Source organism: Crinia signifera, chromosome 7, assembly GCF_055691185.1.
Source record: "Crinia signifera chromosome 7, ASM5569118v1, whole genome shotgun sequence".
NCBI lineage: Eukaryota > Metazoa > Chordata > Amphibia > Anura > Myobatrachidae > Crinia > Crinia signifera.
This window is the reverse complement of record NC_139223.1, coordinates 56,140,315-56,155,807: the sequence shown is the minus strand read 5'-3', so window position 1 is coordinate 56,155,807 and position 15,493 is coordinate 56,140,315. Positions and strand designations below refer to the sequence as shown.

The 15,493-nt window shown below is 44.6% G+C and overlaps 1 protein-coding gene across 2 annotated transcripts in view; it reads right to left on the bottom strand.

Annotated features, from left to right (window-relative positions):
* Positions 1–14,905, bottom strand: part of PDGFA (platelet derived growth factor subunit A) — a 52,124-nt gene extending 37,219 nt beyond the window's left edge. The window contains exons 1-2 of one of the 2 annotated variants that reach the window (XM_083153153.1): positions 14,216–14,905; positions 11,452–11,548 (exon numbers count right to left, since the gene is read on the bottom strand). In XM_083153153.1, the coding sequence (XP_083009279.1) occupies positions 11,452–11,548; positions 14,216–14,278 (160 nt within the window). In that variant the 5' untranslated portion in view covers positions 14,279–14,905. The remainder of the gene's footprint in view (positions 1–11,451; positions 11,549–14,215) is intronic. The other variant, XM_083153154.1, reaches the window with a different exon arrangement.
* Between the last annotated feature and the right edge of the window lie 588 nt (positions 14,906–15,493).

Genomic DNA, 15,493 nt, shown 5'->3' with positions numbered 1-15,493 from the left:
CAAGTCAAACACTACACTTGATAAATCGTGGCAGATGTTTGAGGCCCAAGCCATACATTCACAGTATATCACGTTTAGCTTGCCATTGCACCGCCAGCATTGCAACAAAGCCAGCTCCATCTGCTGTGTGCATTTTGTGAGGTAAATGTTACAAACAAAATAAGACTTAAATCACAGAATCAGACTGTCTCTGCACCTAGCCAAATGGGAACTTATTGCAATTTCATTATTTCTGGATCCAGTGAAGCTGTGAGCCACATAACGCGTCTTGGAGAGAAAGTGTTTAACCTTGGATGATGTAATTATGGCTTTTATTGGCTTTCAAAATTAATTACCATACACTGGCAATCTACAGCCCAGCCCTGATTGGCCGGTGAAATCCAGCTTGTTGGATAACATGATTTACAGATTCCAATCACTTTTTGGTCAGAATCGGCCATTGGTGAACCCCATATAGGGCAGATTATTTTATACAATCAACTGCGGAAACTAAGAATTGCCGCATGGCCCCATAAGCCTGGGATCAATGATGAAGGGAAGCCTTCAATGCAGGACTGAACAGAGGTATGTTGAATTAGGGCTATCAGATTAAGCAATATTTATAGGGAACAATATAATATAGATCTAAATACACACTCACACTAAAGAAAAATCTATATACTCACTGAACACCTTGCCATAGACATAACATATAATGCCTCTATTCTACTTTCTGTCATCAGATTTACATTAACAACGACAAAATCTGTATGGGTCATTAGGTCGACCACTAAAGGTCATTATGGATTAGGTCAAGACATGAAATAGGCCTTTTTTTGTCCCGAATGTCGACATAGTCAACATGGATACCGTACAAGCCCACCGCGTCCCATCGCATGGCTTTCTACACTCGCCATGCTTTGGTCACGGTGCCTCGTTATGCTACGCTCAGCACAATATTCCATTCTCCCTCCACGCCATAGTGTCGGCACATGTCGGCTCAAGGGAAAAAAAGTGAAAACTCGTGTCAACATTTTTACTGTCTACCTTACTTTTGTTGACCTAATGCTTGTGTCGACCTTAGGCATGTTTACCTATTTCATGTGTCAACTTAAGCCATGTCGAACTAGTGGTCAACCTAATGTATGTCAACCTAATTGGTGTCAGCCTGATGACCATATTCTAAGTCAACTATCCTGTAGTGTAAAGGCCCATACACACTGGGCAATTTTGAGTTGAAATCCACTCAAACTTGGTGTTTTGAGCGGCTTTCAGTTTAAAGCTGCCCAGTGTGTATGGCCCTGCGATGAGCTTTGAGTGGTGAGATGCGCATCATAGCCGGGAAAGCCACTCATCTGCTGGTATTACCAGCAGATGAGCGGCTTTGTGGACGGCTTATCATAGCGCTGCACTGTGCGAAGCCGTCCTCCCCCCGCTGACAGCGCCGGGCAGGGGTGAAAGCCGCTCAGTGTGTATGGCCCTGCGATGAGCGGTGAGTGGTGATGCGCGCTCCTGCATCATAGCCGGGAAAGCCACTCATCTGCTGGTATTACCAGCAGATGAGCGGCTTTGTGGATGGCTTTACATAGCGCTGCACTATGCGAAGCCGTCCGCCCCCCCGCTGACAGCGCCGGGCAGGGGTGAAAGCCGCTCAGTGTGTATGGACCTTAAGTTTTTTTACAAAGGTGGAGATGTTTCAAAGCAGATAAAGTGACGACGTTTTTCATAGCAACCAATTAGGTACTAACAATCATCTATCTAGCACAGTCTGTAAAGTAACAGAAGCTCACTGGTTGCTATGGGCAACTGCAACTTATCTCTCTCTCTCTTTTGAAGGAGCAATGCAACTTCTCTAAATACTGACGGACAGTATACAGTATATTTTCCACATTTCCCTTGTAATAAATAGCCACACTGTAATAAATCTATAGCGAGTTTTCTGTTTGTTACGTTCCCTTCAGAATGAAATACAGCTATGCATTATCTCACGGATGGTATTTTATTACGTTTCTTGCCTATAACCGGATAACTTTTGCGGGCAACTCGTACCTCCTGAATCATTCCGACATGAAACACTTTGATCATGTTCTTTGTTTCCATATTCAAAATATCTTAATCTTTTCTAAGCTAAACGCACTTTGGTTCAGGGGGGATCCGTTGCCAGCAGTTAATTCAGAATGGTTTTGTGGCACGGAACCAAATAGTTTCACTTCAATTTTTTATGTACCGATATAGTGAATGTTTAGAGAATGGATAAAATATAGGACAATTATGTTCCGTCTTGTTCTGTAATATATCTTGAAAAAGCAACTTGATCATTACCAACAAAATGGTAAAAGTGGAGAGGTGCCAAGCAAACACACGAAAACAAACTAGAGAAAAATAATATATATAGGAGGGTGATCCCATCTGGAGCAAGCCTTCACTGGCATTCGTTTTAACATCTGCCAGAAAATGCAATTAGCTTTCAAGAAGCCCGGAATGAAGCTGCCTTGAATTGATGTACGAGACCAGGCAGACAAAACATGGCTGAATTCACCACAACCCGCGTAGACCAACAGCGACTAGATATGCATATTATAATCACGTTAATCTAATCAAGGGGCAGCCAAGCCAAACTACTAGAGACCAGTTCTGCTGCTAGTAACATGCACCGTCTGTGTGTCCGATGACTCACAAAAGCTATAAAGCCTTAATGCATGCTGTTACTGTATAATAATAATAATAAAAAAGTTACTGTTCCATAAGTGATCACAGGTCGGAAATTGTGCAATGCGCCCATTTACAGTGCAGAAGAAACATCTCTATCCAGAGGCCAAACAAGCAGCTAGAGTAGGCTGGTACAATTATAGTATACAGAACGGCAGCCAGTTGAAAACACCTGTTTAATGGCCCTGATAAGCTGACACTGCGTGTTCAGCTATTTATAATATCTTTATTGGCAGGTGATAGTTATAGGCCAGTCATTCCACAAGGATTTAAAAAAAAAAAAAAAAATATTATTTTGGTAGTCCTTGTCTGCCTTGTGCAATTAAATTCTACATATAGCACGTCCCGGCCGAATCTCTTCCTGTCGTTTTATTTTAGCAGAGGATAAAATGGTCACTAGTTTCCTCGGCTCCGGTTCAAGTTGGTGCATGGTAAGGTTTTAATACCAGGTTACGTGTCATGACATAGCGTTGGAGAGTCAGGCGTTACTGAGGACTATTCCCAGATTTGCCCAATTCTGTCTCAAAACACAAAATGTAATTGTGCCTTCTATTACAGTACATTTAAGGTTTATAATATTTCACCAGCACCAATGTAATTGTTTAAAATGGGTCACAGTAGCAACTTTCCTTAAAGTAGTCAGTAACTTCCTGTATATGTACAGTTAGCCCATTTGTGTTTTGTCACTGTCAGTAGATGCTGATTGGTCAGACGGATGGCTTCTCCACTAGACCTGAACCATGATGGGAACAACTCTCAGAGGAAATATAAACTTGTTATCTTACTAGAATAGTAACATCCCAGAATAAGGGATTTCCTGCATGCTCAGGGCCAGATGCACTAAGCTTCAAATGTAATGAAATGGAGAGTGATAAACAACCAACCAATCAGCTTCAAACTTCCATCTCACAGGCTGTGTTTGAAAAATGTCAGGCAGGTTAGTGGTGATTGGTTAGTTGTTTATCTCTCTCCATTTTGTCACTTTTGAAGCTTAGTGTATCTGGCCCATGTACAGTTAGCCCATTTGTGTTTTGTCACTGTCAGCAGATGCTGATTTGTCAGACAGAGTGCTTCTCCACTAGGGGGCAGTATTAAGGCATGAACCATGATGGGAACAACTCTGAGGAAATATAAACTTATATTACTAGAATATGAACATCCCAGAATAAGGGATTTCCTGCATGCCCAGCCTGCTAAATGGGTACGGCTCATTGGGTTGACCAACATTAGGTTCACAGTCATTAGGTCGACAGTCAATAGGTTGACACATGAAATCCGCCGACATGCATTAGGTCAACATGGTCATTAGGTCGACATGAGTTTTTTTCCATTTTGGGGGTGTCTATATCGACGTACGTCGACATGGGCACCGTATAAGTGTACAGCGCCACCTCGCATGGCTCGTTGTGCTTCGTGCACGGTGCCTCCATGGGTGGCGATACCCTATAGAAGCCTATGGGCTTCTATCGCGGCCCGCCATCCGCGCCCCCCCCCCCCCTCCCGTCCTTGGATCTCCTCCTCCCCCAGCTGGCGTCACAGCCGGGAGGACACTGGCAGCCGCCGGGATGTGACGGAGACCCCCGCACACCACATCACAGGTATCGCGGGGGTCTCCGACACCGCAACCCGATGCTAGCTGCATATGTTGGTACATATGCGGTAGCATCGCGGCGGCTGGCAGGCGAAGGGCGGTGATGTATATTAATACATCCCGCCCTATGCCCACTTGGAAGGTTGTCGTCATTAAAAATAGGAGTCTGCTTTACTTTACTAGCTGTTTCAGTACCCAATTGGCAACGCTAATGGATTTGGTACTATGTATGCGGATGAATCTTGCAGATTTCAGCATACTGTGAATGCATCACTGAAAGAAATCCAGGGCAGGGCATGTGTCGAATCATGCATAAACACACTGATTGGACCACTCTTTCTATGGGCCACTCTTAATGTTCGGCATTAGTTAGTAAGGAGGCTCTCACAGCCATATGGAAATAAGACCGCTTATGAGTGGGCAATTGGGGAACTGCGATCACAACATGGTCAAATCTGACTTGAGGTTCCAAATAAAAAAAATTCAAAAGTATTCAGGCAGCTAAAAAACATAATTTTTGAAGCGCAAACTTTATTCGTCTCAGAAAATAACAGAAATCTGTTGTAGGCTGGAGTGGAGTACTCTCGCTAAAGGAGCATTTATATTATTAGAACAAGAAGGGACTGCCAATTTATGATGTTAACAAGGATGAAGAAAAACAACTGAAAGAAGGAAATCAGGTTATGGAAACACTGAAGCTGAAAGATAATCTAGCAATTCTACTCCCAAAACGTTTGCAGGTTCAAACCGTGCAAGAAACATTAAGCTGATGTTATTGGTCCACTGAGAGTCCACTAGGACCAATCGTAGAAGAGCAAAAGGAAAAAAATCTCTCTTATATAGTGCTCCTGCATCTGTATTTACAAAAGGAGGAAAGATTGCCAGGAAACAGGATGTGTAGCAACAGTTTATCTGTACAATTAAAGGTCTAACACAGGAGAAAGTAGTTACCACTAAAGATTTAACACAACGTGGAGAGATAAAGTGAAGAGAGATAAAAGATTAACTTTTTCTAGCTGTCATTTTCCAGGCTGGAGGAAAGGACATTTATGAGCAGGGAGAGTGACTAAAGTTGCCGGTAGCCATGGAAGGCTGTGAGAATCTTTGGGCTAAAAAGGGGATTCGTACGTCTGCAGTCATTGATGCCAGTCACAGAAACTTTATAATTAGTATTGCTGCATGTACAAGGCTAAAGGGCCCCTTACATTGGAACGATATATCTGATGCGGAAATTGGATGCAATTTCCCTTAAACTCCCCCTGGACCTTCCCGGGAGTGATTGCATCCAGTTTGGTACTTTGGTGTCATTTCGTGCATGCAATTTGGTCCAATAAATTGTATGAGATTTATCTGGCCAAATTGCATGTGTACTATACTTTCTACGATATATCGCTTGCGCCAAAAGCACTCCATTTTCCATCGGATTAAATCCGATTCTGACAAATCACAGGTGCGGCCCAACCAACCTAGAGGCTCCCATCCGACTCTCACGGGACTGCGCATCGGAGCGGAAACGATGTGGCATTTTTCAGACGATATATCGGCCCGAAACATCGAAATTGGCCAAAATTGGGCAAAATCGTTCTAATGTAAGGGGGCATTTAGTGCTAGAGATAAGCCAGTAACAGACTTCCCTTTCCTGTACGCAACTACTTCACAGGTTCTAAAACTTTGTCCTCTGAATCCCACACAGTTCAGGTTTCCAGGTCCCCTTGAGATTTCCAAAATTTCAGTTGGCTCAAGCCGGTTGATCTAGAGAACGTGACCTGTGTGGGGTCCTCAGGACAGAGCTTGAGAACTACTCAAGTACTCAATCACAAGTCAGGACAGTTCCGCAGGGGTGGATTTAGGGGTCAAGCCGCCCCTAGGCACAACTTTTTTTGACTGCCCCCCCCCCCTCTCCTTATTAGGCGTGAAGGGGGCTGGGGCACAGGTGGGGGTAAATAGAGGGAAAGAGAGGAGAGAAGAGAGTGAGAGGTAGGGCAGGTAGAGAAAGCACAGAAGAGATGACAGAAAAATATTGACGAGGGCTGGGAAAACAGAGAGGAGAAAGCAGAGAGCGCACAGGTGTTAGGAACACAATATATCCACCACTCCCCCCTTCCCCTTCAGTACAAGCTGCACTGTGCAGCCCCCCTCTTCCCCTTCTGTATTGGTGATACTACAGTGTACCTGAAAGCCATGGCAGCACAGGGTCGACCGGGGTTGCAGGGTCGCCGGCTCCTTCACTGGCTCCGGCAGCTCAGCTTTTCTCCCTCTCACCAGTGCTGGCAGGGGAGCATGTTACGGCGCGTGTGGTGCTTGTGGTAGGAATGCAGTACTAAAGTCACGCCGCTGGAGTACAATGGGACCGCGGCTCCATCTCAACAGCGCTGGCGGGGGGGAGCATGGAACGGTGGCGGCGGGAGCGTGACTTCAGCTGCGGTGCTGGACTGGGGAGAGCGAGACAGGAGGTGCCGTTGGGCACGGTCCTGCAGCAGGGTGAGCGTGGGACTGGGGCAGTGCTGGAGGGGAGGGGGGTTGTGGGGGGACTCAATATACTGCAGAGTCTGCTGGGGGTCTTTCTCTCACCAGCCCCAGTGGAGTATGAGCTGGTGAGAGGGAATGCAGCTGCGGTGCTAAGGAGGGAGCGCAGGGCGGGACTGCACTGCCCGGACTATATTGAAAAAAAAAAACCTTTAAAGGGTGCAGGGGAGGGATTGCCAGCTGCCACCCATAACAGGTGCCGCCCCTAGGCCCGTGCCTCACGGGCCTAGTGACAAATCCGGCCCTGCAGTTCCGTGTGCTCACATTTTTGCCGCCCCATATAGCTAAGTTTCATGGAAAGACAGATCTGGCCAAGTCCCATCCAGCTCAGAGGAGAATGAATACTGTATGCCAGTAAGTAGCAGCAACATCTATAGCAGAATAAAACTGGGAACTGAATCTGCAGACATTTGAGGTGGACCTCAGTTGTGGGTAAAATATTGGAAGGGGTTCTGAGGGAGAACATTCTGAAATATAGGGCCATATCAGGGGTTGGTGCAACCTATACCATTAACTAGGGAATTAGGTAGAGGTGTCAGCCCAGTGGCTGACCTGGTGGTACTGATGCCCATGGAGATTATTGGGAGTACACCTGAAAGTTTCCTTCTCCCGAGTTGCATGCAGTACATGTGACATCACAGTAAAGAGGATGACAAAGGCCGTCTGCAAACATAAAGAAGTATAGAGGGGCCTATGAGGCTGTGAGGGTGGGTAGTGGCTTAGGGACAATATAAATGGGGTAGGGTGAAGCAGAGATCCTTTCCATGGTCCTAAATATCCTGGCATGGCCCAGCTGAAGTATATTGCACAATGGGCCTTATTCTAGTTCACTCTTTCTGACAAAATCCTTCTTAGATGGACAAAACCATGTGCACTGCAGGGGGGCAAATGTAAAATGTGCAAAGAGAATTAGATTTGGGTGAGTTATTTTGTTTCTGTGCAGGGCAAATATTGACTGCTTTATTTTTACACTGCAATATAGATCTCACTTTGAAGTAAAACCCCACCCAAATCTAATTATCTCTGCACAAGTAACATCTGCCCCCCTGCAGTGCACATGTCTTTGTCCATCTAAGAAGGATTTTGTCAGAAAGAGTGAACTAGAATAACCCCCAATATTATTTTAAGACAGTGTAAGCATGATATCATGGAGGAATGGTCATCCGTAATGATCCAGGAGGTAAGTTTCAAGCTGGATCTAGGTAGCAAAGAAGATGCCATATATTTGGATCTTTGTAAAGTATTCAATATTGTAACAGGACTAGTACGTACATAGGGCCTGATTCAGGTCTGATTGCACACCTGCGAATTTGCAGCAGGGGAGATTATCGGAGGACCGCGCATGCACTACCCCTCCGTGCGATTACAGACAGCAATGGCCTATGTTCTCTTACCAGCTGGTGGCGGTTTGGGGGCAGTAACCATCATCAGCAGCAGCCTCCCTCTATCCCCGGCCATCAAGTCCTGGCTTACTCAGCGCTGCGTCCAGAGGGAAAACCATTAGATCGTAAGTAAATTTTACTGGTTTTCCCCTTGCAATTGCAACCGTGCACATGGGCTAGGGAGTGCGGCAGGGTGGCGATTACCTGATCGCAAGGCTCCGAAATCTCGCAGCCCAGCGATGAGGTCTGAATTGGGCCCATCGATGGAGCACTGGTTATAAATATAATGACAAATATAAAGACAAAGGGCAATTAGAAATGAGACATATCCACAGTGGACTCTAGTCAGTGGGATACCACAGACATCATGGCCTTGTAAGACATCCATATTATCTGATGCCACAAAGCTTTGCTGGATAATTAGCACATGCAGGATAGTAACTTGTTGAGCCATAAAATAGCAGGTTACATGTGAGTATCTGGCTGCGCGCTCAGCTTTTCTGTATTTCAAACCAGTATATGACCACAATCTGAGTACTGGATGAAAATACAGAAAAATGCCAGTCAGTGGCTGCAAAGACATATCAAATTCTAAACACATATTCAAAATATAAAAGCGGAATAAGGCCCTTATTCTGGTTCACTCGCAAAGGCAGGCAAATTCCTTCTCAAATGGACAAAACCATATGCACTACAGGGGGGGGCAGATGTAACTTGTGCAGAGAGAATTAGATTTGGTGGGGTTTTACTACAAAGTGTGAGATCTACACTGCAGTGTAAAAACAAAGCAGTCAGTATTTTCCCTGCATATAAACAAAATAACCCCCAAACCCCCCCCCCCCCCCCAGTACACATGGTTTTGTATGTTTGAGAAGGAATTTGCATTTGCGAGTCAACCAGCATAAGGGCCTTAGTGCCATTGATGCACACACATTTACTTCTGCAAACGTCACCAAGTAAACCACATACTGAATATGTGCTACAGATTCATCATATCCCTCACCAGCATTCAGAGGCAGATCAATCCATTAAACAAGGTTATGGAAGGGATCAAATCTGACAAGGTTATACAACTACTGTAGGCCTATTAACTTTGGAATAAAGACACCACATAAAAAGGTGACTATAAATATATCCAATATCAACAGAGTTTTCCAGTTATTTCACAAAACTGAGAACCATATAGAGAGAAAAAAAGGAAGTCATCCACTGTGAACGGAAGAAAGATTTTTTTTTTTGAACAGCGCAGGAAGGATTCTTTACAGTAAAAGAATTTAAGCTGTGGAATTCCTTATCATATGAGGTGATGATGACAAAATACAATAAATGAACTGTATTCTTTTTGAAATACATAGCTATAATAAGCAGAATACACAATGGACATAGGATTGATTGAGCAGATTTCAAGACATCATTTATCATTTCAAAATGATTGGCGTCCTAGATAAAAGCATAGACCCATGTTTTCGCTAGTAAATCTATACATCCACGCTACATTTTGCAAGGGAACACCATTCTAAATCCCAAAGGTTGTCGCGGTTAATTGGAAGTTCACCAGAGTTTTTTATATTTTTTTTCCCCCTTTCAAAGATTAAAGCTTCTTTTATCGTAAAGATGCACAATCAGCTCTGTCTGGGACTCTGGAGCTTCATTACCTGCTGTAAGCTAAGCAGCACAAGGGAGGATGTGAAGCAGAAGCCTCAGCCTATATAAATAGACCTGCAATTATTCCCTGAGTAAAGGAGGTTTGAATGAGGCAAGGCGGCTTCTATGTTGTACAACACTGCTAGACAATTGTTTGGCTGCAGTGGAAATTAGCCTTGCAGTCTTGTTCCAACAAGCTCCCTGATCCCCCTACAACCGATTTGCTTCAACACCCTACAAATAATTGCTTTTTATTATTTATGTCTACGACCAAAAAGTTAGGAGGTCCCAAGGAGACTTCCAGAGGAGATGTTTGCTGAAGGCGTGCTCAAAACAGAAGCTGACACACAAAACATTATCAGAGACCTCCTTATTACTCATTACAGACACGATCAAAACACAGTCAACTATCTTTTCTCCACCTCCAGGCATAATCTTTCTCCTAAGTTTGCAGCTCACAAGAAAACCATCCCTGTCAACAGGTAGAAGTCATAAAAAATATCTGGAGCCGTATAATCCCAGATAATTGAAATAATGATTGCTTTTTCCCCCCTAGGGCGTTATAAGGGATATTTTGTAATTATGATACAAAAGCAGTGAGGTGTTTCTCAAAATGTAACTCATCATTACAAACAGCTTTGCAACGCTACAGGTGCAGAGACATTTCTTAAAAAGCATACAGTAATTGCGGTTACTACAAAACAATCCATAACATAAAGCCGAGATACAGTTTGATTAGTGACTGCGGATTGGTAGAATGTACAATTCAGATTATAACCATGCACCAAATTCCAGGCAGGAGTCAACCGTTCCGAAGGACTTTAGGAAAAGTTAAGAGTACCTTAGTTCTTATTTGTTATGACAAAACAAAAGTTGGTTTTAACTGATTTCTGAACGTAATACTATCTTTACAAATGAATGTAACTTTTTGTACTACATAAACATACGGAGAACACGAAAAAGAAGTATTGTAAGGATATTAAGGAAATCACAAGCCCCATAAAATCAGTAGACCTCCTAATGTACTCTTGTAAATAAATATATTTATAATAAAGTTTAATATATTTGACAGAAATAGGTTATGGCTGTAATGCCTATTGGTCCTTAGAACGTGTCAAAAAGTTCCAAAACATAAATATTATTACAAGTTTGAAAGTAGAGCGGATTATTCAAGTAATTCCAATTCCAAGGTTATACAGGGTGCTGTATTAACACGTGGGAAAATGTAACGTTGTTTTTCATGTCGCCAATTTAGCATTTTGCATTGATTCCGCCGGCAACAGATGGGCTGTAAACAATCTAAGGCAATGCGATGGCTGAAATGATTATAATCACAAACTATCCCATCAGTCTCTTGTCTTCAGGGAGCAGGCAATGATCATGAACACAAGTCACCTTTTATACTATCACAGTGTTAAGGCCTCCTCTCCCAAGAGAGTCACGTCACACCCACTCATTATAAGCCCTGTTAGTTTATCAATAGCTCAGCTGCTGTTTATTGGCCTGGAATCCGACCTTTCTCCTTCTTGTTTAACCATTTGTGAAGCAAGCTAAAAGAGGACGTAGGGTAACACCCATAAATCAGAGGTGAGGAGAAGGTAAAAAGGAAATTGAATTTACCTACGGAATCAATCTCCAGGAGGCGCTGTAAGTCGCTGATGCTGTGGATTTCACTGTGTGCCAGTCTCTCGATCAATTCCTGAGGGATCTCTGCTTCCTTAATGCAGCCAAGGAAGAAACACATTTAAAATACAGTTCACAGACACTTCCCTAATGATAATCCACTCCCACTACAAAATGTACAACACGCATACTGGTTTCTCCCTTAGTATTGAGCAGATTGCAGGGGGAAAAAAAGAAATGCATGACTTAGCAACTCCAGCACAGATTTCTCACCAGCTCCCTCCAGCTAGGGTGCACCCAGCACTTTCCACAGCATGATACAGCTATTCATGGGGAAAGGCTGCTTGGTCCTCCAGGTAAGTGAGGCCCAACTAGTTATCTTCAATGTCACAGAGGGAAAGCTGAACAGGTTTCCTTCCGGAGGCACAATGACAAACAAACGTCAACATCTCACAATCATGTCTTATTTGTTCCTTATCAGTGGCTGCTGGAATACCTGTGTTCTCCAGGTCATATTTTTTTTTCTTGCTGTACAAAGTTGCCACTGAAAATCCATTTTGCTAGACTTAAATCTCTCTGCAACCTGCCAGCTCAGAAAGGCAATCTGCTCAACTAGACATGGAAAAAAGTGCCTGCCATTTCCCCGAGGAGGCCTGTCAGCAGTCTGGAGACTTACGGTGCACACGTGACGGAAAATCGCACAGAAGTCCAATCTACGGCCCACAGTCATTCACCAATATAATTACAATACAGACATGGAAATCTTGTTTCAGCAGTTAGAGCTGATACAGAAAGCACCCCGATCAATCATTCCATAGCATGGACTGTGCCATTATACCTTTATATGGCAAGCTGGAATGCCAATGTGAGTGCTGAGGTAAGGTATGCTATTCTGCATTTGCGGCAGACAAGCACTATTACAGGGGGAGAAAATACTGGCGGCTTTGAAGAAGACCACATCAAGCTGTATGTAAATCAAAACTCTTGAGAAAACCACACAGACAGGTATCTGCTTCAATTTAGCCATAAACTCAACAACAGAGGTTTATTTTTCCAAAGGGGAGGGTGGAAGGTTAGAGGTGCTTAGTAGCAAAGTACTGTACAACCTCTACTTCAAACTGCAGTCTGATCTGGAGTCTCACTCCTAACATAGGTGACAGGCACTTCCCCTTAACACACCATCAAAAAGGTGGACAAAAAAAAAAAAAAAAAGTCTTACAAAGTAATAAAAGCCAGCCATTACACATAATACCACCAAAGGCGCCAGGATTTGCCTTTTCTCTTTAAGAAGCCTGGGGATATATGTTACACAGTCTACAACACAGCCTTGAAACTTTATCAGCTCTGTTCCAGTTCTCACACATGCCGTGGCATGATTTATTTTGCACCCCTCACCCCCCCTTAACTTAAATTCATTATTAACCCCATCTGTGCTGGAGGGCACATATCATGCGAGTTATTTCTGATCTTACACCCATGTAACACCCAACATGTTTACAACACGTGTCCATTGAATAACATAAATTCAAAGTTCCATGGTCATTTTGACAGTTTTCCATGACATTTTTTTGGGGAAAGACCTCTATGATTATAAGTCACACAGCGTCAATATTTGCTTTAGGAGACTTTGCCGAAAGATGTGACAAAGTGAAATTCACAATGAAATAAGTGGTTTAGAAGTTTGCCACTTCTTGTCCTTGAACTTGGGCATGGGATACTAAATTATCTGATCAAGAAAACTCTCTCTGAAAAAGGCTCTCTTAAAAAATATCTCAGGAGAGATAATTATTTCCTAGCCTCAGCCATATACTGTACAATGTAGTCACCTGGACAGAAACAAAACCCCAAAAAAGACTACAGTATAATTCTTGAACTAAAAAGCGCGTGACCCCCTATATGGATTCCTCCTGTATCACCCCATGAGATGGGCAATAGATTTCCAGGTGTCCTGATGGGAACACACAGCTTCCCAGTCACAGAAGGATAAAACACATTCCCAATTATATACAATTAAATACATATTTCTATACCTAATAAGACCGCAGTGCAATTTTAACCAGTTTGCATTTTTCATTGTGCCTTAGATGAAACAAATTCACATTATTTCCGGTATTTATTTATTTTTTTACTTTGCTACTAGGTGAGGTACTATGCATAAGACAGATGTGCTCAGCAAAAAATATATCACATTTAAGCACATGTGTAGGGCCTCTGGCATAGTATAGTTTGAGGAGGGGGGGGGGGGGGATATAGGAACATTTACAATTGCAATGTGCTTGAACAAGCCCTGATCTTGTCAAGGCATGGGGCTGGGAGAATGTGCTATACAGAAAAGGACAGGCTGGTGTGATTTTAATTATTAAGGCCACTGTGGGAGGCCGGTCGGTGCAGGAAAACCTGCGCTGTGTCCTCTTGGGAGGCAGCTGTCATTGACTGCACGGCGATCTGGGACTCGTCGCAGCTACTGCAGCACCTCCTGGGGGAAACCAGAGCTGTCAATCACGGCCCTGAGTTAGCAACTCGCCCAAGTAGAGGAGATTGAGCAGCATGACCATGCAAAGAGGAGCTGCAGCAGCTGAGGTTGTACAGTGCTTTAGTGCTGCACGTCCTTCCAGCCCTGCCCATAGACACACAGTGGAAGTGGATAGGATGCAATATATAAGATCTGCAGATAGATAAGCAGTTTGCAATGTGCTTTAGAGATGCATGTAGATGGAATGCAGGTATATGTAGCAAAGGGGCAGCACCCAGCCAGACCTACCTCGCAGAATGAAGGAGACAGGTAGCAGACGCCTAGAAGCAAAATCCAAGCCCAGCTCGTCATTGCGTCCTGCTGCTGCACTTATAACTGAATGACAATGCAACGTCTTGCTGTAGGAGCTGCAGACCTGCTCCTGTGTCTGGGGGAGTTACTACCATCCCTTAGAGGGGGATCAACACCCCACCAAATGTGTTGGATCTGCTGGACGGGGTTGGGGTGGGATCTCCAGCACCAACCTGCTCCCCTCTCTTTTCCCTTCCTTTCCTTCTCCTTGCAGAGGGTGGTCTTTAGGAGGCAATGGGGTGCATGGTCTGCATGTCTGTGCTCTGATCACGCCAACGTTACAAAACCCAAAGAGGCAGCAGCACTAGATCTCCGCTGAAACGCCCATCACCTGTCTGCCCGGGGCTCCTCAGCACCCCCTCCCTTCCCAATCATGCAACATTAAGGGGGGAATGCACAAAGGCAGCGAGCACGTCTGTGCTAAGTTTCCAAACACTGCACTCTTCTTAGGGCTCCCGGTGCGATGGATGGGGCGCGGGGGCTTCTGCAGCTCCTCCGGGATGGTAAATGGTTTAAATCCCTGGGCGAGGAAGCAGCCGGGTACACGGGTAACTCCTGTGGGTGTCAGCTGCGCGCAGCTCCCTCTCGCTCTCTCTGCTGTTGGGAGAGTGAAATAATCTGGAGCAAGAGATTATACCATTGCCAACCTCCCTTGCGCCGCCCCCTCTGCCTTGTACTAAGCAACACAACCACAAACAGCCAAGTAGTGGGCAGGTTCTCTCATCCAGCACTGCCTGCTAGTCACTGAGACCCGGGGTGCTCCTGCCTGCTGCATGCTGCTAGTTACCAATACCTGGGATGCTCCTACCTGCTATATATTGCTGGTCACTGAGACCTGAGGTGCTGCTGCATGCTGCTCGTCACCAATACCTGGGATGCTCCTACCTGCTATATACTGCTGGTCACTGAGACCCGGGGTGCTCCTGCCTGCTGCATGCTGCTAGTTACCAATACCTGGGATGCTCCTACCTGCTATATATTGCTGGTCACTGAGACCTGGGGTGCTGCTGCATGCTGCTCGTCACCAATACCTGGGATGCTCCTACGAGCTATATACTGCTGGTCACTGAGACCCGGGGTGCTCCTGCCTGCTGCATGCTGCTAGTTACCAATACCTGGGATGCTCCTACCTGCTATATATTGCTGGTCACTGAGACCTGGGGTGCTGCTGCATGCTGCTCGTCACCAATGCCTAGGATGCTCCTACCTGCTATA